General features: G+C 43.3%; 1 protein-coding gene across 2 annotated transcripts in view; it reads left to right on the top strand.

Moving 5' to 3' along the window:
• Window positions 1–25,809, top strand: part of LOC109639105 (contactin-associated protein-like 4) — a 59,295-nt gene that overhangs the window by 9,706 nt on the left and 23,780 nt on the right. For both annotated transcript variants that reach the window (XM_069510809.1, XM_069510808.1), the window contains exons 2-9: window positions 7,167–7,277; window positions 14,872–15,065; window positions 17,719–17,866; window positions 19,124–19,324; window positions 22,413–22,588; window positions 22,745–22,891; window positions 24,623–24,890; window positions 25,554–25,703. In XM_069510809.1, the coding sequence (XP_069366910.1) occupies window positions 7,167–7,277; window positions 14,872–15,065; window positions 17,719–17,866; window positions 19,124–19,324; window positions 22,413–22,588; window positions 22,745–22,891; window positions 24,623–24,890; window positions 25,554–25,703 (1,395 nt within the window). The remainder of the gene's footprint in view (window positions 1–7,166; window positions 7,278–14,871; window positions 15,066–17,718; window positions 17,867–19,123; window positions 19,325–22,412; window positions 22,589–22,744; window positions 22,892–24,622; window positions 24,891–25,553; window positions 25,704–25,809) is intronic.

The raw sequence follows: 25,809 nt of genomic DNA, 5'->3' as shown, positions 1-25,809 counted from the left end.
ACCCCCTGCTGGCTCTGGAGTGTGTGTGTGTGTGTGTGAATTTACGTCTGGGTTGTCGTGCTCTGCTCCCGGTTTTGCAGATCCCTGCAAGTTGTGGGTTTGTGCAACACTGCTCCGGTATTAATATTAATGTCAAGTGATATTCGAAACTGGAAGGAAGAGCCTCGTGCAAAACGGGATTCTGTCCTGCTTCTAACTCAATCAATTAAACAAACATTCAGTAACAGTTTTAAAGACTACAGTGCAGTGCCATGACAGGATGTGAGTGTGAGATGAAGGTAGTAAAAGGCTTTACCTTCGTCAAGTTGTAACTTCTAATGCAAGTATCCATAAAAACTGTAGAAGTCTCGGATATATCCGATCTCTATTTCCAAGACAGCTGGCGTAGTTTTGAAGCCACATCTGAGTCTTTAAGGAAAGTCTCATCGATCTACTACTTCGAGAAAGCTCTTTTAGTTTAGTTACTACAAACTTTTACACACGTGTGATAAACTGACATGTACAGTCAGGTGCTGTGGCTCTAAAACTGGGAAAGGTTAGATAGCAGGAAGTTTATCTCTGACGTTCTTGCTCCAGGCAGGAAACAAACGTGTGTGATGTGCAGAACAATGTTCCCGTCAGTCCTCTGCTCCCAAACCTCCACTATCTCTCCAACCAGTATCTTTCTGAGGAGGATGGTGTGTCGGTCGCTTGTGTTATCTGGTGTGAAGGTTGTTATCTTCTCTCGTTTCTATTCATGTGGACTGAAAGTATATAAATAATTAATACATTAATAAATGGATGTGGGTTATTTCTTTAATTCTACATTTATTCAAGGACTTATTTCTGTTTCTACATTTCTTTATTTCCGTATCTCTGTCTCTGTGTGCTGAAACAAGCCGTCACTGGAGACTCGGCCACAAGTTCAGTGTCACTTCCTGTGTTGACAACTTGTCGACAAAACGTCGTTTTCAGAGAAATCTCAGCAGCGTTTGTGTTTCCAGCCTCAGGAACAGCTGAGCTGTGAGTGTGTGAGAGGAAGACGGAGAGAACATCAAATTCACTGCAGAGAAGATTTTAAATGGAGCATTTATCTTCTAACGTCTCCTGAGGGAGGAACGGCTGTAAAGTCAAACTAAGTAGATGCTGTGACTGCGGCTTCTGGTGTGAAGAGGATGTACACACACACACACACGCACACACACACACACACACACACACACACACACACACACACACACACACACACACGGAATTAGCAGGTTGAGGTGAAACAATGATCCTGAAGCTGGAAACCAGACTTCACATCCTGAGCTGTCAGCACCACAAGTCTGTCACGATGTAGAAAACATTACACTTTGATGGATGGACTGAGCTGGAAATGTATTATATAATATTAATTATATAATATTTTATGCATTATTAATCTTAGCAGTGCTGTTTTCTACATTTTCTCAACTCCCCATTGTCCCATCTGATTTAATGTGTCGCTTTTAAAATGAATTAATTTTGCTAAGCTGCCTGGGTGATGTGAATATTTTTGTGCTTTTTGCCTGAATGACAGAAACAAATTGCCTTTTTTTTTTTTTTTTTTTTTTAATGTGGATGTGTTGATATTTTCAATTAAGGCCTAATATATTCAAATCATTTACAACATCAGTGCAGCTGGTGGATTAGCAGATATTTTATGATGCATATCTCCCCCTGGAGCCATTAGCACGAGTGATGTAGCCTGCAGCTTTCCCACTGAATCTGCATAATTCTGGCATTATGATTCAAAGTGGATGTTTTGAGGCTTCAGCAGCGTTTGAACTGAACCCTGGTGAAACTTCTCAGCGGCTCGTTTCAACTCCCTCTCTGTGTTGACGCAAGTTAAACTTGTCACTTTAAAGATGAGGAGATTTTAAATGCCGCCGTGATGCTGCGGCTCGTCGCTGTTTTGATCACTTTATTTGGTCGCCGCCTGTCTCCCGCTCCGCCACCCACACCGCTGCTCAGTGTGACGAGCCTCACTGAGGCTCTTCTCTGCTTTTAGGCATCAGGATCGTGCTTGTGTTGGCGATCCACTGTACATATGCATTCATCTGCATTTTTAAACCACATTATGCTGGAAGGTCTTTTGACACTAAAGGAGAAAAGCTATTGTTAGACTCTCAAGGGGATTAAAATGTTTCTGCTGGAAAATAACAAGTGTTTTAAATTTCATTTTAAATTGGACGCTCATTATAGTTGTTGGGCAGATTATCATTTGATTGGACTGCTATCAATTCATTATTATTTTAGATACAATTCAGCCCAACTATACAAATTCAGATAAATAAGGATCGGGACCAATAAACACCCATCTAACCATCCAGAGACAGAAAAGTCCAACACAAGTAAAATCCATCCATCCATCCATTTCTAACTCAAACAGTTCTTTGAATATTTTCTTAAGTGATGTAAAATCATCCATTTCCTGTGACTTCATACAGAATGAACCAGAATAAGCTGCATTAATGACTGAATGAAGTTTTCAAAGTTGCAGTGTGTCTGTACTGTCTGTGCCATATGCTGCTCTGAAGCCCGACCGGATTCCCTCATCCTGTGCTATTAAAGTGTGTCAAAGTAATGCTCAGTAAAGCAGGAGAGGAGAGCTGCAGACGTGTCCTTACCTTCAGGGTATTAGTTAGCACAGCACTCTGCTCTGCATTTCAATTAATCAATTAACAAGTCGGGCCACAGGCAGCTTTAGAACAGATACTGGCTCCTGTTGAATTATTCAGCAGTTTTAATCAGCTTGTTCAATCTGTCACGGCCGGAATATAAATCCAGAAAGACAGAGAGTAGAAATAAGAACCTATAAACTGTCATTGGTGGGTTAGTGCCTGTTTTAGGTTGACGTGTGATAAGGTTGAACCTGTTTGTCAGGTTTATAACATCACATTAGTACATTTGCTGATATTCAGATTTGTGTCATCTCGCGCTGCTGAAACATTTGGTTCATAAATGGATCAGTAGATCAACAGCTAGATAATTGATAGTAAGTGAGCGAGACGACAGATTCATCTCATTCAAGTCATTCCAGTTAATGTACCAGTGTTAGCCAGCTGGCTCCTTTTCAACCGCCGTTCTCTGACCAGATGTTTTTGAGCCATATGGGCGATAAAGTCGAAATAACAAAGTCAAAAACGACATAAAAGACAAAACGCGGCACAGCACATGAACACAGTGATACAACCAGAGAGCAGCTGCCTCCACCGAGGCTTTTTCTTTATTTCACTTAATTTTCATAGTAATGCCAGTTTGGGTCTTTCTGTGTGGGGTTGGCGTTGGTTTGCTCCGTGGTGCTTCTGAGTGAATGTGAGAGTGAATGGTTGTTTTGCTCTGTGTGTTGAACTTTGGCTTCAGACCCTCGAAATAATAAGCGGTGTAGATGATGGATGGATGGAGATATTGTAAGTAATGCGTCATTGTGACCTTTCTGGGCTCCATAAATCATTAGTTCTTTTTTTATCTTCATTATTTTTGTTGCATGTCGAATATGTTTGGGTTTTGACGATAGATTTCACAGCATTTGTCAACATTTTCCATGATTCCATGATTATCAGTAAAAGCTCATTAGTCGCTGCCCTAATTCAGGAAAACTTTTCTGTATTTGTATGAGGCAGATGAAATGAGACGGGGTGAGCAGATATAAATTTAAAACAGGTCGTCTCAGATATGGTGCGTTTGCTCTCCGCACAGACTCATGCTGTGATTTAATACCATTCTTTTCTTTTATTAGACTCCTGCCTATTGCGGCTCGAACTCAGAAGCTGGAATCAGCTCGTTAAGACGCCCCGTTGGGCTGCATCCAGTTACAATCACCCACAACCCCATCTTTATATCCCCTCCGCCATCCTAAGGAGCAGTTTGCACCTCTTTGGGTCAGAACCTGCAGGTTGCGGTTGTGCACATTAGTAAAATGGACATTGACGTTTTTCTGCTCGAGGATGATTTTTAGTGCTCAGGAGTAAAAACAACCATCGCTGGAGCCTCATTATCCTGCCTCCTGCGATGTGCTCTGAATGGAGAAAGAATTCTGCTCGGCTTGATCTCAGAAGCACTGAACTCGGGGTTTGTGTGGCTTATAGAGCTCTGAAGTGAGGGACCTCCTGTTCGCTGCTGTTTGTTGAGGTGATGGATGGAGCTCATCTGTATTCAGGGTCTCCGGTGTGGGCACTTTGTTTTTCAGCAGAACGGTAAAGAAGTGGACAATGCAGGTGAATGAGCCGTGGCCTCCCTCCCTGTCGCTCCTGTGCCAAGTATTAGTCTACCTGTCATGTCAGCGGTGATTAATCGAGCTCGACGGTGCCAAGGCCTCGACACTCCGGAGATTTATTTTCAAATCTTTTGAGACTTTTTTCCTATTCTGCCGTCAGAATCACAGTTTATTCACCTTGAATGATAAAAACTGACGTGTGGAGTGAGGGAAGGATGAACTGCTGGAGAGATTTTTGGATTCTTTAGGCCTTTAGGTTTTCTAAACATCACCATGCACAGAAACCTTGTACATTGAATCCAATAACTTTTTCACACAGGGAGATAAAATGGGATCGAGCGGTGAGGATGATCCTTCACCTCTTGAAAAAATGAATTTAATGTTTCTAAAACTTAAATGACAAACCAAATTTTCGGGGGGTAATCACCAAATATCCATCTCTGCACAATCTGTAAAATTTGAGGTTTGTCCTGATGAAACTCATTAATGATGTGTCTTTCATAAAATCTTTATTCAGGAGAGGTCCCACACAGTCAGGGTCAGTGTTGAGGTTCAGTGGCTGCAGAGTCCGGCAGGTATTTCAACATTTAGCTCCATTTTGCTTGGAGCCGTCTGTTTGTGCTCCACTGGTCACACTGTCAGCGTTGTCCACTCTTAAATACCAAACCCCCCCCTGCTGAGGAAGAGCGTTTTTCTAAACTACGCCGCTCCCTCTATCTCTCGCTCTGTGTCGAGTGTTACCGCGGCGAGGTTGCGCTCTCACCGCTCATTATCACCTCAGGGGAATTACAGCACTCTGCACTGGAGAGCCGTGCCTCTCGTTCCTCCTCTTCAGACAACTGTAATTCACCTGCTTTTCATGCCGAGGGCTCACTCAGCATCCACAGAAGCAAGTGTCTGTCAGCCCAAGGCCTGCAGGGATAAATATTACCAGGAGGGAGCAAAGAACTGGAGGCCTCCTGCTCCTCAAATCACATGAAGTGAAATAAAATAAATATCTATAGTTTTATACGACTGCTGATACAGTGGATTGTAGTAATTTACCCCAAACTATGATTTTTCTCTGACCCCATCCACATTATTTTTTTGTTTGTTTTAAAAAGTTTCAAATCCCGGGGCTGTGGTGGATCTGAAGAGGCAGATGAAGACCTCGCGTTGTTGAGATGAAGAACATTAATGTTGACAGAGTAATTGAAGCCTGAGCCTCGTTGTCAGAGCTGTGGGTCTGGATCGGACCGGGACGTGAATCACGGTAATTGTCTCTTGTCTCGATGGCGGAGAACAACATCCATTAACAGAGAGGCTTCAGACGGAGGCAGCGTTAGTTTGACTTTAAAGTTTGGAGCTGGAGAGGAAAATGATGAATATTTACTGAGCTGATGTTTATGAATCTGTGTGTGTGTGTCTCTGTGTGAGATAGAATTACACTGTGCCGACCACAGAGCATCTCACTGAACAAACAGTCAGTTCTCTTTTCTCAGTGGGATGAAAATTTAACAAACAAGTGAAATATCTGCAGAGAGAGTGAAGAGTCTTGTAATAACTCATGTTTTATGTTCATGTTTATGGGAGAACGTGGAGGAGAAGCCGATTAAATCCAGCTCCATTACTGTTAATTATTGCAGCATGTGTAATATATGATGCTTTTATTGCAGTCGATCATTCATAAACCATTAAAGTGTGTTAACACGTGAAGGTTTCCTCTGATCCGTCAGCATCCAGCCTGCATGAACCAGTCAAAACACCATTCATCTCCACAACACTGCAGGATTACAACTTCCATTTATCCATCCAGACAGAATTACACTGTTCATTCATCAAACTGGACATTATTACACTGTTCATTTATTTAATACGGTGCCGTTACAGCTCAAAGACCTGTTTCCACCTGGGGGACATTAAACCTTCTTCTCAATGACGAGGCTCCGCTCTGACACTTGTGTTTTAATGGTCAAAGACCTGAAAGGAATAACGATGCAGCAGTTTTCATGTGAAACCTCCATCACAGATTTAGGAGTTTAAGGAAGGGGGATGTTAAAACTCCCACTTGGCCTAAACAAAATCCTTTGGATAAACTCTGCATCTCTCAGGTTGAAAGTGATTCTCAGTGTCCGTCCTGAAGAGATCAGATAATTTAGTTTTTCAACAATTCAGCAGTTTTTCACTCAGGGTAGAAGAGACGCAGAATAATCCATCTCCTGCTGCGTCTGATGTCGTCAGTGTGTTTCTCACTGTTGATCTCTGCTCTCTGAACCACTCGTCTCCGCAGAAGAGGTCGGACGCTTCCTTCCATTTGCTTTTATGATTTTCTAAGAGAGCGGAGACGTTTCTGCATCAACCTGCTGCGGAGAACTTCCTACAGCTGAGGGTCGTGAAGTCAAACGCTTGTTTTATCTTATCTGCAGTTCGATGATACAACTCTCGACCACTCGATCCAGGCTAAAATAACACATGTGATCTTCCCAAACAAACTTTGGTCTTCTGCTTTGTGCTGAAAGTGCTGCAGTGTGTGTTTGATTATATGTTGACTCCTCAGACAATTTCTGTTTCTATGTTGGACGATGTTGGATTTTTTGGTCTGAAATCGTGTATTTTATATAATCCTCATCTTTATCTTCAGCTCCTGTGGGATTGAAAGAGAAATATGAATTATGAATGGTCCTTTCTGGATGACTCCTGACAGGTTTAATGAATAATTAGTAACTATGAGAAGGGAAATATTCCATGTTTCTGAGAGCTTGGAATTAATTTTGCAAAAATATCGACTTTAATGGAGCAAAGACATCACGCCCACATGCTTTAGTTTCTCCTTCACTGTTTTGAATCAGTTTTTATAACTAAAGACATAAAGAAACCTGTCTTTAATTCCTGACACCTCAGTGTCACTTCAACCTGTCAAGTCTTAACTGTGTATGTTTTCCTCTGCTTTGTGATTGGTCGACAGAAGCCTGTGACAGCCCTCTGGTGTCCAATCTGCCGCCATCGTCTTTCAGAAGCTCCTCCCAGCTGTCCAGCAGCCACGCGGCCGGCTTCGCCAAACTCAACAGGAGAGAAGGTGAGGAAGAACTTCCGCTGCTGACTGTGACTGAATGTGTTTTTACTCAATGGCCGACGAGTGCAGACACAGGCAGGGGCGGTGCATCAGTGTGGGGGCCAGTGTCGGGGCCCTGAGCTGGAAAGGGGGCCCCTGAGAACTGCTTCTTGCTGTGATCAGACGGAGACTGAAGTGACACCGTTATTGGAAACCAATAAATGAGGTCTCAGGCCACGAGCCTCATAATTTTAGAGGTTTGGTTGGAGACTAGAATGAGGGAGAGAGAGACAGAGAGAGAGAGTGTGATCTGCAGCAGAGTTAAAAATTAACAGATTAAAAATGCAAAAACTGGCAACGCTGCAGTTTTGTGACGCCACCAAAAAAACTTTTTAAACTTATGCATTTAATATATTTAGAATATTCTTTCATTGCACCATTTTATCTGTGGAATAGTTTTTACTCGTCAATATGGCTCAATGTTGCCATTAGGACGGATCCGCAAAAAACAACTAAATGTGGAGAGAGAGAGGAGATTTGACTCAATGCACAGTACATTTCCGTACGTGAAGATTTTCAAACAACAAAACACTCTGAATAAGGGAAGTTTTCACAAAGACTTCCAGGTAACTCGCTGGTGTTTTGGAGGGAGACAGAGGATCAGAATAGTTTTCCAAGAGACGAGACAAATCTGAGAGACAGAACACGCTGTAGCTTCATCGTCTCAGTGTGTTGGAGGTTTCACGCCAGAAGGATAACTGTGAGTGGTTTGTTTGCTCATCCAGCAAGAAACCCCAGCAGGGAGTCCTGCGCTGGATCTTGACGTGAGGCTTTGACAAAATGAAGATCATGGTTGGAACAGGCTCGGCTGGTTCATCCTGACATCTGAGCCCAGACTCAGCTGGGGAGCCGGAGACGGGAAAAAGATTTTCACCACCTGGGAAACTAAAAAGAAGCTGGAGGCAGAACACGGCTCAGCTGATCAATTAATGCTGCTTACAATTCAACCCAATACACATCTATTCATGTAATCGCCTCTTATTTCAGCCTGTAAACTGGATGTAGATGCCTCCGACGGCTTGCGCTTGGACTCACCTGGCTTCCCCTCAACGAAAAAACGTCTTATCAAGATGAGAAAATGCAGTAATTAGCAGTGGGAGTGTGATGAAATCAACAGACGCTCATCGTGTGTTCAGCTGTCGTCTCACTCCAGCGTTTTCTCCAGTCCAGCTCTGGCCGTCGACAGATTGGAGGAGCCGTTTGTGCCACGTTTCTCCGCCAGCTGTTCTGACCGCGACAACGATCCCAGCTGTTTGTGGAGGAAATCGATGAATAAATAAATGTCTCCGTCTCATTTCCATCTCCTGCTGCCGCGAACACTCGGCCTCCTCCGGTTGTTCTCAGAGGAGCACTTTTTGCTTTCAGTTCATTTACTTGGTAAATGAGGCCCTGAAATACCGGCTCTACTTGATAAATGCTGGTATTTTATATCAGAGCTTGATGCTCTATCATGATACTGGACAGAAATCAAAATGTAATCACGTTGTTCATGGTTCAACTATTCCAATATTGTCCTATAATATTACATATGCAGTTTATATTGGTCGAGCACATCGTGAGAAATGACTAAATTGCAGTAATTGACCATTCGTTGTGTTCCACAGACTGTAAATAAAGATGGACGACATAATAGACATGAAATCTGAAAGTACAGATTCCTGAAAAATCTACTTTCATATATTTGTACTTCCTGACTTCCCACTTCCTCTGCCTGCAGAATGAATGAATCGTTTTTTTATTTGGATTTCACCTTTTCACTGTCTTTCATTTTCTCGTATAATCATTTCAATATCTCCACATCACATTTCCATCAGTAGAAACTAATTGGGTCACCTCCGCTTCGTGCTAATAGCGGTCTTTTTTTTTTTTTAAATGTGTTTTTCTCCCCCCTCAGGCAACACTGACAATTATCAGTGATGTTGCAACAATTACGGTTGGAATAGACTTAATTGTGCCACAGTAATCACTTTATAAATGAATTGGATTTAAAAGAGGAATAAACTTTAATTGGACCCTGCTCTGGTTTATTTGTCAAGTATTACTTCTACACTTTGAGAGGAGACGTGTTGTACGTTGGCTTCAGGAGACGTTCCTCTGTCCGTCTGACCCGTTTTCATTCTGCTGAAATTTCCATCCGGTCCTGCTTTTGTCACTCGGGGCCTCGTCTCCGTTCTTTTCCTTCCAGCCACTCGTCTGTCTGTAACGATGCCTGTTCACTCTCCCGCCCGTCTCTCACTAACAGCTCACCTCCTCCTCCGCCTGTCGGGGCCTTTTCCTTTCTGCTTCACTCAAGACTCTCTGCATGTTCCTGTCAGTCCTCTGTGCTTGTGTCAGGTGGAATATCGGTGCATTATTAATGATTCAGAAGTCCTTTCTTTATTTATCCATCCATCAGTCGGCTCCTTATGGTGAAGCCGCAGTCCACAGCGGCCTCATGTCAAGCCTGAACAGTGGAGCAGAAGAACAGATGTGCTGTGCAGCCTGAGCGACTTTCCTCTTCACCTGCCACACACACACACACACACACACACACACACACTGCTCCTCTAATAACAAGACGGAGACAAATTGAGTTGGTTTCAGGTGTCAGAGCTGAAGTGGATCACTGAAGTATCACGGATGAAACAAGAGGTTCAACACACCTCAATATAGTTTATACTTGGTTTCTTGCTTTGTTTCTTGCCTTATACTTATTAGAGCTTGATCAACATGGATTGTCAGATCAATATGTCTGCCAATATAAATTCAGAAATGTAAATGAGCCTTGATGTTTCACTGTTTGACCATAATCAAACTTTATCATAAAAAACAATAAAAAGAAATGAACAAAAACACAACCAAATATACAGAACCTGAATAAAGAATTTAATGTCAACTTGAAATTGCAAATTAGTTCTGCATCGATTATTCTGTTTTCATATTTGTGTATATGCATTTAATGATCCACACGTTGCCAATATTTTAAATAATTTATTCAAATTGCCCTGGAGATACATGCTATTTAATTATACGGAAAAATCGAGACAGACATAAATTGGAAGGCTGCAATTAATGAATGAATGAATTGCCAACAACCGAGAGGGATGTTTTAATCAGTGTATATTTGATGAGCTGAGCATAAAGTATCAGGCCTGTTAGAGTCTATAAAGCATATGGAAGTTGAATGAGCGGCACACTGGCTGCAGTCGTCTTTCTCCAGCGTCACAGAGAACCAGATATTTCACTTCAGAGTGTGTTGGTGTTAGAGGAGGTTTTGTTTGTCTGTGTCAAGGTGCCCGAAGAACTCAGTTGTGGTTCAGCGCTCGATTTAGATTTAAAAGAAATAATTGGTTTGTTTATATTTTTTCATTTAGTTTGTGACAGTCGCAAGTTGCTGCAACTGAAATGACTTTACTATGTTGAAAAACACGTCTGTCACTGAACGGAGGAGAGTTGAGTTTCTATGGAAACGTACGGGTTTTATTCATCCTCGATCTTCTTCTCAAATTGTTTGAAGTTGGAGAAAACACGAGCTGCCCAGGTTAACCAGTCAGTTTTTTCTTTTTTGATTTAACTCGTATTTTTTAGGCATGAAGAGAATAACAAAACCAGACATGTCAAACAGGCAGACAACAACATAAAAACAAGGCCAGACATGAGCAGTGAGGGTTTATAAACTGAGGCTTGATGGGTAAAACAAGGAACAGGCGGAGTTAAACTCTGGACTGACGGACAGGTGTCGATCAGGTGTGGGGGCGAAGGAAGAGAAGACTGAGGGCATCTGGTGGACAGGTGGAGAATGACATGATTAATGGAAGAGCTCTCCGTTAATTTGGCTGCAGCGCCACAAGTCATAAAATGTTGTGTTGTTGGCTGCAGCTTTGATTGACCCCGTCGGTCGATCCGACTAATCACTAATCAATAATCCAATCAGAGGCGTGTTGGTGAAAAGCTTACCCGTAGATTTCACCTGTGAATTCACCTCCTCTCCTCTGAGAAACGTTTACAGGACGAGGACGTCCAGCGATGACGAACCTCGATCAATTTCTTAATCACAGAGGAGTCAGGCCAGGAGCGGGGGGGAGTGGAGAGAGGTGTGGGTGGAGGAGAAGAGGAGATGGAGCATGTGACAACAGCCTCCAACACACATCAATAGATCTGAGCGGCTGATGAAGCGTAAAAAAATATATATTCGAAGTTCAGCTGTGACATGAAATGCTCACACATAGCTCACAGTAATCGTAACGGATGACGGATCAGTCTTCCAGTCACACACGGCAGCTTGTCGTAATGAGTCGAGTGAAATTGGATGTATAGCCTGAAAGATGAAATTCACAAATGAGAAGCAAATGAAAGCTGCTTCATTTTACAGCTGGGTAATGACCTATACGTTGCCACTGGCAACTGTCTCCCTGTCTCTGGATTGGTCAACCCTGAGGCAGAGCTTGGCCTTGTAATTGGCTGTCAGAGCTGTGATGTCACACTCCCCGCCATCATTAACTGTAATCACCTCTTTCAGCGGCTGGTGACAGTTGGTTTGTTGATCGACGCCGGAGCGAGTGGGAGAGAAACCGTGGCGATATCTTTGATTTAAAGTGACGGCCGTGACAGAAAGTGTTTAGAACGTCAGCCACAGGTTCACCCTCTGTTTCAATTATACGCACCACGGCGGACGCAGGAAATCGTTGCAACATCTCTCAGCCTCTGAGTTCTCTCTCATCTCTTTTCCTCCACAGCCTCATCTTCATGAGTAAAAGGTCAGAGTGTCGGCCCTCGTCCTCTCAGCCGTCACCGGACACGTCTGTTAGTCAAGTGCTTATTAGCTTTGGCCTTTGGCTCTTGAAAGATCAGGCTCCGCCAGCCACCTGACCGACAGCGAGCGTTTCTCCTCGACCTGCCGACGCTCGGTGTTCACGCTCCGTTTTGACTGATAACGAAATAAAGGACAAAACTGAGAACCCTTCATTTTCCAGTTGTACTCCCTCCACTCAGGATGAAAGGAAACAACCTTTACTTGAACGCAGATGAAGAGCGAAGAGAGATTTAATGTCAAACCAAGTATTGATCCGAAGGACGATTACTACAGGTGCTCGTACAACATCGCTGACCTTATGCTGCTCGATTTCAGCAGCGAAACTATATTTTACCCTGAAACGTGAAACTTTTTTTATTCATCTGTTTGCATTTTTCTTCAGACACGTTACAAAGGAAACGTGGGAAAACAGGAGCTGCTGTCACATGAAGAAAATATTGTGTGTTCGAATTGACATCTTGAAAGCATCTGCACACTGGATGCAGATTAATTTGCACATTATTATTAATATATTATTATATTAGTCGATTCAAAGATTCAGTGAAATTTCAGTGAGCAACCAAGGTTGATTTTTCAGTGGGTGCACCGCCTATCTTCCTTTTGCTGACGTGCATATTTATAATCCTTAAGTCCTTAATTATTAGTTAAATTGCACATTAATGTGAAAAGTCAGGCGTGTGGAGATTTGCCTCAACATATATATTATTATTTATTTGCATCGTCTTTTGGTCCTTCGGTCTGAAGCAACGATATTCTCAACGATACTTGCTCCCTTCAGGTTTTCAAGATTTCCCCATGTGAGGTCTTTGGGATAAAAGTTTAGAGTAAAACAAGGCGTGAGAAGAATAGTTGGAAGGTGAAACTTTCTTCTACGTTCACACAGAAGAATAAAAAGCTCCTTCACCTCCCAGGGATCACTGCTTCGTCGCAGCTGTGAGCCGTTTGTTCGAACCGCTGAACCACACGAGTGACACCACAACATCTGACAGCTCACGTTCTGCGACGGATTTGTGTGAAGATGCACCGAAATCCAAACGACCCAGCTCCGCGCGTGGAGGCCGAGGATAAAATCTGCTTGTTTAAAAATGTGGTTTCATGCTCGTGAGATTTCAGCTGCACAGAAACACACACAGACGAGTATTTACACCGTTTGTCTGTTTGTTTGGAAGGCTTCACGGGAGCTTATCGACTTTCAGTGTCTCTTTGTGTCTGTCCGCTCAGTGGGATGTTGGTGAGCAGCCACCTTCTTCAGTAACATCCATCTGCTGTTGGGCCTGACAAAGCACTTTCCCACACGCACACACACACACACGCACACACACACACACACACAGAGAAAGCATAGCTAGCTGTAAACCGGGTGAAGTGATTATTCGTTGCTGTCAGAAACTCGCCAGAAAAACTCGTTGGTTTAGTTCAAAGTGAATTGTTGTTGAGAACTTACAATAAAAGCTGGAGTCCAACTGATTATCTTCAATAGACTGGTTATTCCGTATTTTGTGGATATTTCTGCTCATATGTGCAACTAGGCGACACAACACCAAACAGTACTTTACACAGGAAATGCTACGAACTGCACTTTAATTTAAACATATTTCTGACGAACCTTTTATTTTCTCGACCTACTGACTCTAAATTCAACCGGTCGATGTGTTACAACCCTGCTCTTTAATGTCGATGTGCAACATGGGAGAGGAACCTGCTGGGGAGCTGTAAAACAAATCAATGTGTGGCACCACAATCTCCTATTGATTATATTTTATATAGCAAAGGGCTCAGACTTGCAAGCAAATTGTAAAAGCAATCAATAGCCGCACAGCAATGCTATATTTAAGGATGAAAATGGTCTTGGCATTCTCTGCGACTAATCAATGCATTGTTCTGCAATCTCTCTTATCGATGATGTGGGAAATGTAATACGGGGCAACACAATAATGCCGTGAGTACATTTTATGCAAGACTTCAGCACCGAGGCCAAAGAGGATTGTTCAGGAATGAGTTTGTCAGGATCTGAGTGCAGAAAGTGTTGCAGTGATCGAAATCATACGATGAAAATATCAAAAAGGGCAAAGAAAGCACTGAGTTCCCTGTAGAAGTATTCAGAACAATAATTCCTATAATTTTCAACCTGGGTGTCATAAGACTTCAGAGTGAGACGTCTGGTATAGAATTCATGTACGGTACATTTGTGAGCTAAGAGAAAGTGACTGAGAAGGTGAGAAACTGTTTTGTCCAGAATGTCCGCTGAACAAAACAACATTTTCTCAGAGGGGAACAGACTCTAAAGACAAACGACAAACATGTATGAAAAGCTGCGGAGGCTGCAGGTTTGTAAATTGGAAATCGTGGAGACTTGGCAGAGGTTTGCTTTCTTTTCAGCGTCTCTCTTTTCATCTATGAAGACGAATGAACTCGTGCCAACATGAAGCTACTGTGTCTAAAACGGCTATTAGGGAACATTCTGCGTAACGCACAGCAGCCGTCTGACTGCTCGGGTTCTTTCAATTCAGTTTTCTACTTTAAAAAAAACTCCTGTGGCGTCCTGGAACAAAGTCAATCGTCTGGTTCGAGCTGTGGAAAACTGAAATTGTTCTTGAACTCTTGTGTGTGAGTAAAAAATGGACTTTATTGCAAAAACATGTGACGTCAGTAAAGATTTAAAGGTCGAGCTATTCAGTGGACAGGTAAACACACACACACACACACACACACGGTGAATGAAATATAATAAATCAACTCGTTCTGTAATGTCCTCTCTCTCTGCAGGAGCTGGAGGCTGGTCTCCTCTCACCTCAGACAGGTATCAGTGGCTGGAGGTCGACCTGGGTGAGCGAACCAGGATCACCGCCGTCGCCACCCAGGGCCGATACGGCAGCTCTGATTGGCTGTCGTCGTACCTGCTGATGTTCAGCGACACGGGACACAACTGGAAGCAGTACAGACAGGAGGACAGCCTTGGGGTGAGTCCTCGCCGGAGTGCACACCATCCCCAAAATGGAAAAAAACCAAACAAATCCGTTAATTCTAGTGACAAAACTAAAATATCGACTTTCTGCCGATGAAGCTAGTTTTTGTTTGCGTGGCCTGATGAGCTAAAGCAGTTGTTTCCTCGACATGGATGAATGTGCTTCCTGTTTAAATTCATTCTTCTTCACTTAGTCCTGTCGTCCGTGTGAACACAGTCTAATGAAGGAGTTGTTCAACAAACAGAGACGTCAGATCGAGTTCCTCTATAAAGCAGTAAATCACATATTTGTTCCAGAGGCCTGACACATTAACAGTGCCATTCAAAAAAAAAAGAGGTGCATCCATTTATAAATGAATAATGACAAATAAAAAGATAAAGTGACAAGGTGGGAGAATTCAATCTCAAATATTTTTAACCCGGCACAAACAATTTCAGATGTGCTCAGGAAACGAGACTTAAAAGAATATAAATGACAGTTATTTACCTTCAACTATATTCTTATATTCTCACCTGCTTCTGGTAGAAGTATTTATATATATATATATATATATATATATGGGGGTTGTCTCCATCGATTGACTCTACGTAAACATTGGTCCTGGAACGTCCAAGACAATTTGAAACTATATCGACTTTTTATACATTTTGCAATAAATGTGATATTAAAATCTAACTCATTGTTAATGTATCACATCTAAGAACACTCATTTAGTTTACAGCTCAAAAACACACTTCAGTGCTCGGTGTCTGTTGAAACTTTCCACTTGCAGGAAGAGATTAAAAAGCATGACTCATTTTTAAGGATCGTTTCTGTCATAACGGTGGAGTTTAACAGGACAGATAAAGACAGAGCCAAACTCAAGAAAATTGCGTTTCATAACTATTAAACACAAATAGAACAACAGCATCTTATCGGGAGATAAATTTAAACACGAACAGCACTCATGTTCATTACAGCTCATTTTCCTGGACTATTACACTCGTGTTTACGGTGCACATGGTGGTTGAAGCTGCGGCCTGCAGGGATCAGTCTGTCCTGCCGAGATAATCACAGTCATAAGGAGCCTCTGACACCTCATTAATAATGGATGAGCTCTGCTGACTGGGTAGACCTGTTGCCAAAACACTTAAGCTGCTGTTGATGGACACAGAGCGGCACGGCGATGCAGCCGAGCGGCGCTTTTCTGGCCCAGACAATGCGAGCGGTGCAGTCTGGAGCGGTGCTGGATGCTGAAGTCAATAGTGTGTACAGTGTGTGTTTGTGTGTGTGGTATTCAAAGTTTTTTGTTGTTGTCACGGAGGAAAGCTGGCGAGCACACGTCCAAAATATGTAGATTGAGTTTCTAACCTGCAAATCCTGCACCACAGCGAGTCATGCAACCAACGTGGACACACGTGGCTTATGGTTCAGAGAGGAGCTTTTGATCAGACGGCAAACGGAGGAAATTTCCTCATATGGAGAGAATCCGGTTAATCTCAGCACTGAGGTTCTTCTCCGAGAGAAGCAGAGAGCGGCTTCTCGCAGCTTAAAGAAACATGTTGATCTGACACTCGACATAAACCGCGCAACGATCCCACTCACATTTCAAAGTGTTTCTGAACTTCTGTGAATTAGTCGGCCCCGGGCTTAGAGGAGCTGTCAGAGGAGAAGCTAATGGCGTTGCTGCAGGATCCACCACAACACGTCAACCTTTCACCTCCCTGAGCCGAAGGCCAGAGAGGGGAGGTTTCTCTAAAACTTTGAGAAGCCTGAGAAGAGCTTTTAATGTAACAGTTGTGAACAGAACACCCAGAATCTAAAGTCATATCACAAAGTCCAAACAATTTACTGCTTTTAAGATCTTAACATTTTGCTGTGTCTGCGTCTCTCATCAGACTAGCTCAGCCCCTTTTCACTGTGAGAATGACAAAAGCTTTTAACACAAAGAGACACACTCACACACAATTATTAAAGGTGACACAACCCAGCGTCGCTCTCCAGCTCCACTCTCTCATGATTCCAGAGGAATGAACAAGTTAATTATTCGTCTAAGCTTGTATTCAGCTGTGGGAGAGCCAGTTAACCTGCGTGTCAACTTCAAGAGGGGGGGGGGGGGGGGGTGTAATTAGGGTAGATGGCCAGATGGGAGAGATGGAGAGAGAACGATCCATCAGGCAATCAGCCCAGTCAGAGACACAGTCACCACCGCTTTTATGATCAATCTGCAGATTTGTAAACAGGCTGTTTATTGCTCGTCCAGTACGATAGCAAACAAAATGATCAGGCATTTATAGCCACGCAACGACAGTCTGTCATGTGGCTGCTTCATGTCGAAAACAATCCTCACTGACTCATGACCTCATCAATGAAGAACTCCGTCAAATGGACGACAGGGTCACGTCCCACCTCCTGGTTGACACATCTCAGCGGTGTCTCCATCACTTACAAAGCACTTTGTAGTTTAATCGAGCTTGTTGTTTGCGTACGGAGCAAACGCGAATAGTGACGCGGCATTGGTTGGGATTGTGAGAATGTTGAAGGAGGTTCGAGCCTCACAGAGCCACTAGCTTGGCTGTTGACTGTCGGCCTTTTTACAGAAATGATTTGTAAAGCTGTCAAATAAACGTGCTCAGTTCAAACGTCCTCCTCGTTCGTGTGTTTTCAGTCTTTCCCAGGAAACAGTAATGCCGACAGTGTGGTTCAGTATAAACTGCAGCAGCCGGCGGTCGCTCGCTTCCTCCGCCTCATCCCCCTGGACTGGAACCTCAGCGGGCGGATCGGCCTGCGGCTGGAGACCTACGGGTGTCCTTACAGTGAGTCTCATCTTCTTCAGCACGATCACTGGGCTTTGAATAAATGTCGGAGTTGCTCACTTTATCACTATGGCAACACATCCGACCTGCTCTCATCTTATGATCAGGAGACTGGAGGTATTTCAAAGTGCTCAAGTATTCAAATGGATTAGAGCTAATTATATATACAGTACAAGAAGGATTTAATTTATAAAATCCAATGCAAGCAGAAATATCGACCTGAAATATTGCACACGCGTAAAGTGCAACGAGGGAGCTGTGGAATTAATGTCGTAAGAGGGATTTCTTATGAGGCCACATTTGTTAGAGGCTGGCAGGACCACTTTAAAATGTGAATGTTAAATTAAAGTTATTTCATCATTGATATAATTAAGGTTTTTAATTTGACAATATGATTAATCGACTGTCTATAAAAACTTTTTCTGTCTAATTCGATTTTGTCAACAACTTTAATTAATTTGCATGTAGCCTGTATCGGATTCTCATTTGCATATTGATTGATTAAGATTTTAAATTGATACAAATTTAACCGGCACCAATTGTTGACATTATCATCACAACCGCACAAATACATGTGAAGATGTTGGAACGAGCCACAATCGTAATTTTGTGTTGAAGACAAGCTTTTAGGAAATTGATTGCTTGTGTGTGTGTGTGTGTGTCTTTATCTGGTACACTTTTAATTAGTTTCATCTCCCCTCTATTAATTTTACTGATGCTCTACATCCTCTGAATTCTGTGTAATTATTTTGTGATTTCTTGTTAAAATAAATTCATCCCCTTCTTGTTTTGATAATGTGATTTTTAACTTACATTTAGTTTTTACATCAAACACATCACCACCTCTTCCGTCCGACCGTTTTACTGGTTGGTTTGTTCTCTCTTTAGAACCCTCATGTATCACACCTGTCTGTGCAAAGATAGGAAAACACGTTGATTTACTTTCATTTGCATCTTGTGTGTTTTTATGCACATTCTCTGTCTAAACTGTGGAATCAACAGGATAAAACTCACATCACAGTGTTTTCAGGAACAGAAACATATGTCCAACTCATTCACGCTTTTTAATGTTAACAGCTTTTTAATATCACTGCTTCTCCTCCTGGAAACAAGACTGTTGCACCTTTCTGTCAATGTTTTTCTTACACATACCATATATATATATATATATGCACTGTATATACACACACACACACCATGTAACACTGTCTCATGCTCCTAAAGTCCTGATGGCTCTCTCCCCGTTATGTTTTCCAGCCTCTGACGTGTTGAGCTTTGACGGTGGCAGCAGTGGTCTGGTGTACAGTCCCGGCCCCAAGAGGACGTCCAGAGACATCATCTCTCTGAAGTTTAAAACCCTGAGGAATTCTGGGACACTGCTCCATTCCGAGGGACGACAAGGACTCAGCCTCGGCCTGGAGTTAGTGAGAGGAAAACTGCAGCTGCTGCTCGGACAAGGTACAACAGACCAGATCCTGAATGTCACTGTCAGTCAGCGGTTCATATTTTGAAGATTACTCTCAAAATGCTTTTTTAAATTTGCAGTTGTTCGGCTCAGCTTGATGCTCTGTTGTTACATTGGCTCTAAAACATGAGTATCAGCTCAAGGACGAAATAAAACCCTGATATCTGATATGTAATAACTTTAGATTTGTTCTGACTGGGTAGGATGGCGAAGTTGCACGCTGCTACATGATCGGTTTAAATCCCGGCTCTGCTGCATCTCTGTCTAGTTACAGCAGTGATGGATGGTTCCCTTTACTGAAGCGTGTGTCAGGGCCGGACCCTGCAGGGCTAGATACATGGCTTAGGTGTGTGTGTGTGTGTGTGTGTGTGTGTGTCAGGCTGCCATGCTGAATCATCACCATATGGCCATATGCCTCTCGTCTCATCAGGGATCGTATATATGGCTGTTGAAATGCTTCTTCCTCCATCCATGCATCCATCTCACTCCTCTTCTCTTCATCTCTCACACCTCAGATTTCCTCCCTCCTGTTCTCGACATTCCTCCTGTGGTTTAACCCGAACCTCTTTAATTTGAAAACGTGTCTCAAACAGAGTCGGCTTCAGAAAACCTAATGTCTTTGTTGCACTACGAAAAAAATGGCTGCTCCACGTTATAAAGTGAGAAATGTTTCATCTGCTCTTCTAAAAGCACCGTGAAGAGAAGCTGCAGCTCAGCGAGAGGCGATTAATGCCATTGAAGGAGAGATTTGTAAAGAGGCCAACGCTGAAAACTCTCTCTTCTGCCCGTCTCTCCATCTTTTCTTTTATTGTATCCCATCATTTTGTTTATTTCATATCAGAAGTGGCTTTTTGCTTTTTACAGCTTTCATCCACTTTTTCTCCTTTGACATTTTTGTGTGTTTTGGCCTCTCTATGCTTTATTTCTTATTTTTTTCATGGTCAGTTACCTTTTTATCCTCTTCTCTGTTATTATCTCTCTCTCCTCCTCCCTGTGTGTTCCCTCCCTTCCACTCTATCTTTTTCTCTACATTTTAGGTTGCAGGTTGTGTAATTTAACTCATCTGCCGTGTGCATTGACCCTGAGCTCGTGCCTGGTCGGCTCTGTGAACACGTCCAGGTGGAAACAGACGTGTTTTGCTTCATGTGGAAAAACTCAGAGTATCGGAAACAACAACAGTGTCGTGGAAAACAGAAAAACAAAAAAAACAAAAAACACTGATAGTTGTGCAATTTTACTGATCCACAAAAAATACATTCAACTGCAAACACACAAACATGCACATGCATTTATATCTTCTAATGACAAACCACCAGGTCACGTTAACACTGCTGGGATACAAACCTAAGAAAGAGGAGACCAGACACTGTGGGAATCAGTTGTGCATCAGTGTGCTTTTCCAAACTGTGTTTACACTTTGATGTTTGCAGCCGATTACAGCAGCTCCTGATAAAGGCCCGCACTGTTTCTGTTTCCTGTGTAATCAGATTTAGTGAACAGCTGTAATGAGACTGTAATGATGCAGTGTTACTGTGCAGGGGGAAAGCAGATTGTTGAGCAGAGGCTGTGAGAAGGAGGCAAACAACTCCCGTCTGATCCTCCCTGACATTCGATCCAAAGTTGTTGTCATTAGCAGATTTTTATTCCTTATTTATTGAAAGATGTTGCTGAACGTGCTGGTTCTTGTTCAGCAGCAGAAGACCTTAATGTTCTCAAGCATCCTGATGGATTCACGACCACAGTCTGGATTCACCTGGAATGAAATTCACATGAAAATATACCGGGCACCTCATGCTACCAGGATGAAACATCCTGAGACCTTTCCTCTGTGTCAATATCACTCTGATCTTTGAATCCTTCATATCTGCTGACCCGCTGCTTGTTAATATTTTCAATGCACATTTACGATCCCGTCAGGAAGCGACCTATCGATTCTCATACGACCCCCATTTCAATTCATGTTGCAGTCTTGCTCAAGGACTCAATGACAGTGGGTTTAACACAGTGCTGCTGAATTGATCAAACTGATGAAGATGTTTTTTGCATGTATTCATTTGCAGTGCGTTGAGCTCTCTCACGTCATCGTACGATTCAATAATAGAAAGATTGGACACATAAGAGAGATGAGTCCTCTGGACACGACCGGATAAACCAACAACCAATCAGAGTAAGGACACGTGTGACATAGCACAGACATCTTTAAAGGTTGTCGAAGGCTCATAGGAATCATCGCTTCTTAAAAGTAGAAATAAAGAGGACAAAGGGAGAACTCTAAATATTATTTTCATTTCATTTTGTGTGTGTTTGCCCTTTGATCCCATCATATTGATTCCTGCTCTTTTCAGCAAGAAATCAAATCATCCGTCAAATGAAACTCTCAATCGTGGAGTCCTCTCCCTCTCATCTCCACCTCCATCAACATGGTGATCGTTGCATTGATCAGTGCCAATAGAATGACGGAGTGTTTTTAAGCCTCGTCATTCCCTCCTCTCGTATTGATTTCACTGCTTCTTGTCATTCATCCGCTGTAATCAGAAAAATCTTCTTTTTCATGAAGTCCACGTTCGGAAAAAAGAAAAAAACGAGCTGAAATATCAAAGATGCATTTGTCCATCGTCTTCCAGACTGTCTCTGTTTGTCTCTCCCTGAAGAATGTCTGATACATTTTTAATGACTGCCTGTATTCAGCTTTTTCTGCTCGTCCCTCTCTCTCTCAGCAGAGACACAGAGTTTCTCTCCCGGTTCTTTTGGGGGGGGGGGCAGAAATGTATCCACTAAATCGGACCTGCTGGTGCTCATCTATCATTAATGATGTCTCACCATGTTCCCTCTGCAGTTTTTCAGATCAGGCTTTATCACAGCTCGAGTATGCAGATTCACAGAAGTTTTCTAATGAGACGGGACCTCGCTGTGATCCTCTCTGTGGGAAATCTGTCAAAATCCAAATATTCACAACAGCTTTATTTGGTCTGTTGCTCGCTTCTCTTAGCTCCGGTCAAAGAAAGGAAAAGAAGCTTTGTACTGAGAACAGAACATCTCATTTTTATTGTCGTGTCTCCTCCTCTGCTTTCTCTGTTTCAGGTGGAACTTCATCCACGGAGCTGCAGCGTCTCGCGTCCCTCGGCAGCCTGTTGGACGATCAGCACTGGCACCATGTCGTACTGGAGAGAGGCGGCTCTCACCTCAACCTCACTGTGGACAAACACACGCAGAGGGTTCAAATCCCTGCACAGTTCGGCCACTGGGACATCGGACAGGTGCCATGAAACAGAATGCAGAATACACAGAGTCTGAATGCACATACAGGACGAGCGTAAAATGAGCAAAACAACTCCAGCTACAGAATAACAGTAGATATTTTACTTGTATTATTGTACTTGCGTGTAGCCGTCTGTGTTTCTGTGCCCATGCAGCTGATTTTTGGGACGGTACCGAGCCTCAGCTCTCAGAAACCAATCGTCTCCAGGAAGAACTTCCACGGCTGCCTGGAAAACCTGCTGCACAACGGACTCAACTTGATAGAACGAGCGAAACACAACGACCCACAAGTGACTCTCATGGTGAGTTCATTCAGCTCAACACACACACTTAGTCCAGTCGTCATCAAGGATTCTGGGAACTTAGCTTGATGTTTGCCAACTATACATTCAGCTAAAGTAACACTAATAATCAAAAACCCTGAGAAGGTGTTGAACCAGGGTGTTTGTATAGAGACAGGTGACGCAGTGTGTGTTTGTATAGAGACAGGGGACGCAGTGTGTGTTTGTATAGAGACAGGTGACGCAGTGTGTGTTTGTATAGAGACAGGTGACGCAGTGTGTGTTTGTATAGAGACAGGGGAGGCAGTGTGTGTTTGTATAGAGACAGGGGACGCAGTGTGTGTTTGAACATCATGTACAGAAGAACAGCAGCTTTGTGTTTTTAAAGTTAGGCCCTGATTTAATGCTTCGGGCTGCTCAGCTTTTTATGTGTGAGGAAGCTGGAGTTAAGATCTGCAGGTTTACCTCTGAGTGTCTTCCTCCATTAAATCCCTGTTAAACCACTTTCTCGTTGAAACCAGTTTTCAGGAGACTTAAATAGAAACTTAACACAGTTTTCTCATTGGTCGCTTCCCTGTGTCTCACACTGAGATTTAGTTTCAGTGGTTGAAATATTGGTTCACCCCTCACATCTGTACGCTGCCTCGTGAGCCGCTGGCTGGTTAATGGAGCCAGGACAAAGTACTGCAGAAAGTTAGACTCTCACTAATGCCTCCTTATCTCGGCCATTAGGACCTTCACATGTTTCTAAATGCACAATGAGTGCATCGTGTGGAGACTATAAAGAGAGAAATAAATACTCTCTTGTTACAGCGAAGGTCCAGACTCCAGAAAAAAACACATGAAGTGTCAGGAAAGAGGAACACAGATTCTCATGCATGGCTGAGGACGGTAATTCTAATGGTGCTGTGGCTCTTTAAGGTACTTTCTGCAAAGTAAGGACCGACTGAGAGACGGAGATAAGATGCATAGAGCGTAACAAAGAAAACTAGAACTGCACTCTGAGCACATACCTTTCCTCCAAGGTTGATTGGCCACTTAAGCATCATCACCGCCATCAGATACGTAAACCATGCACAGAGAAATGTTCTGCAAACGTTAAATGCAGGAAAATATCCATTCTATGACACAGCTGAACAGAATATAACCGCACCGTGTAACTTCATCACCCCACAAGATTCACAAAATCCAGAGCTTGGATGGAGGCTCAGAGTTTTGCTGCCGGAGTCTTGAATTTTACTTTTTGTTGTGGAGAAGCAGATCTCACCCCAACGGGAATCACTGTTGGTGACTGCACCACAAAGTGCTTTCAGACGTCGTCTGTGTTTCCGGAGCATGACCAGGACGGCAGAACAGAGCCGGGGCTGTAATATATTGTGTTACTGCTGCAGCTTTAACCACAGACCTGGTGGAATTACCACCTTTGAAAACATAGAACTGTATCGGGGATGTTCTCAGCACACTATCTACTCTCCTGCTTTCATTGTCGGTGTTTATCTCTCCTACATCACAGGTGACTTTGGTATTTTCAGTTTGCCTTCTTAATCATATTCCGAGCTTTGCTGTTATCATTATGGTAATACCTGTGTCCTCTTTAAGGAGACTTGCTGATGAGATCACTGCGACATGAGGTCACATCGACACGCCCTCTGCAACTGATTAATATTCATGTTTTACGTTGTTTTATCTGTCTAGTCATCATTTTCCTGCCACACCTCCTCTCTCACTCCTCTCTGCATCTCTCCATCTCAGGGCAATGTGACCTTTGCTTGTGCTGAGCCAGTTTCCGTCGCCGTGACGTTTCCGGGCCCCCAGAGCTTCCTCCAGTTGCCGGGGGCGCTGGCGTCCACTTCGTCGGGCGTGTCGGTTGAGTTCCAGTTCCGCACGTGGAACAAGGCGGGGCTTCTGCTCACCTTTGACCTCCCTCACCAAGGGGGAGTGGTCTGGCTGCACCTGAGTGACGCCAGACTGCGGCTGCAGGTGCAGAAGGCTGGCAGGGTGCTGCTGGAGCTCAGTGCAGGTCAGTCACCACCCCGATCCTTTAGTCGCCATTATCCCCGACACCTTCCTCCACCACTTAAAACCAACAAGCAAACCATTACACTCGTACTGTTTTCTCTTAACATTCTCTAACAATTGCAACAAGAAGATTATTTACCTCATTATCTCCTGAACTGTGCCAAAGCTGGGCTCACACGACGTCGTGGCAGAAGGCTGCAGTCGATGGCACAGTATGATGATGGGGGGGGGGGGTGTTCCAGAGCAAAGCATTGACAGGGAGAAAAATAGAGCAGATAATGAGATATTGATCTATTCGCTCAACTCGGAGCTGCAGGAACATGATGCAGGTCAATGACACGGAGGAGGCAGGAAGTGAAGACACTGTTTTCCTCATCATCTATTTTGCGATTTTATGGTTTAGCCAAATAATATTCTTCCAAATGATGTTTTATTGTGAGAAAGACATGAATAACAAACTGTTCCCATGATGCAGCTTGGTGCCTGTGTAGCTGTGGAGTGACCGTGTATGTAATTAGTTTTTTACATGCTTCTTCTTCTCCCTGGAACAAAATCTTGGAACATCTGCTGCCGGTCTTAATTGCTCCGCGTGGAGCCGCGAACACATGAAGACAAAGTCATCAGATTTCAAGCAGTTTGTGTTAATGACTTTTTTGGTTCCAAGGTTCTGCTCTGAATGACGGTCAGTGGCACTCAGTGGAGCTCAACTCCAGAGGAGGACGTGTGACCGTCGCTGTGGATGGAGAGGAAGGAGGCGTCGCTCACGCCAGCCTCTCATTTCCTGTCACCACAGGAAGTCATCTCTTCTTTGGGGGTGAGAGCGAAATACACTGTGTCGCATTGTGAGCAAATAAAACATCGTCCTCTTATTAAACCACATGTAAATACAGAAGATGTGGATTTTTAATTAGACTCACTCA

This window comes from Paralichthys olivaceus, chromosome 16, assembly GCF_024713975.1.
Source record: "Paralichthys olivaceus isolate ysfri-2021 chromosome 16, ASM2471397v2, whole genome shotgun sequence".
NCBI classification, from domain to species: Eukaryota; Metazoa; Chordata; class Actinopteri; order Pleuronectiformes; family Paralichthyidae; genus Paralichthys; species Paralichthys olivaceus.
Note: the sequence above shows the minus strand (reverse complement) of the source record. Positions and strands in the feature narration are given on the sequence as shown.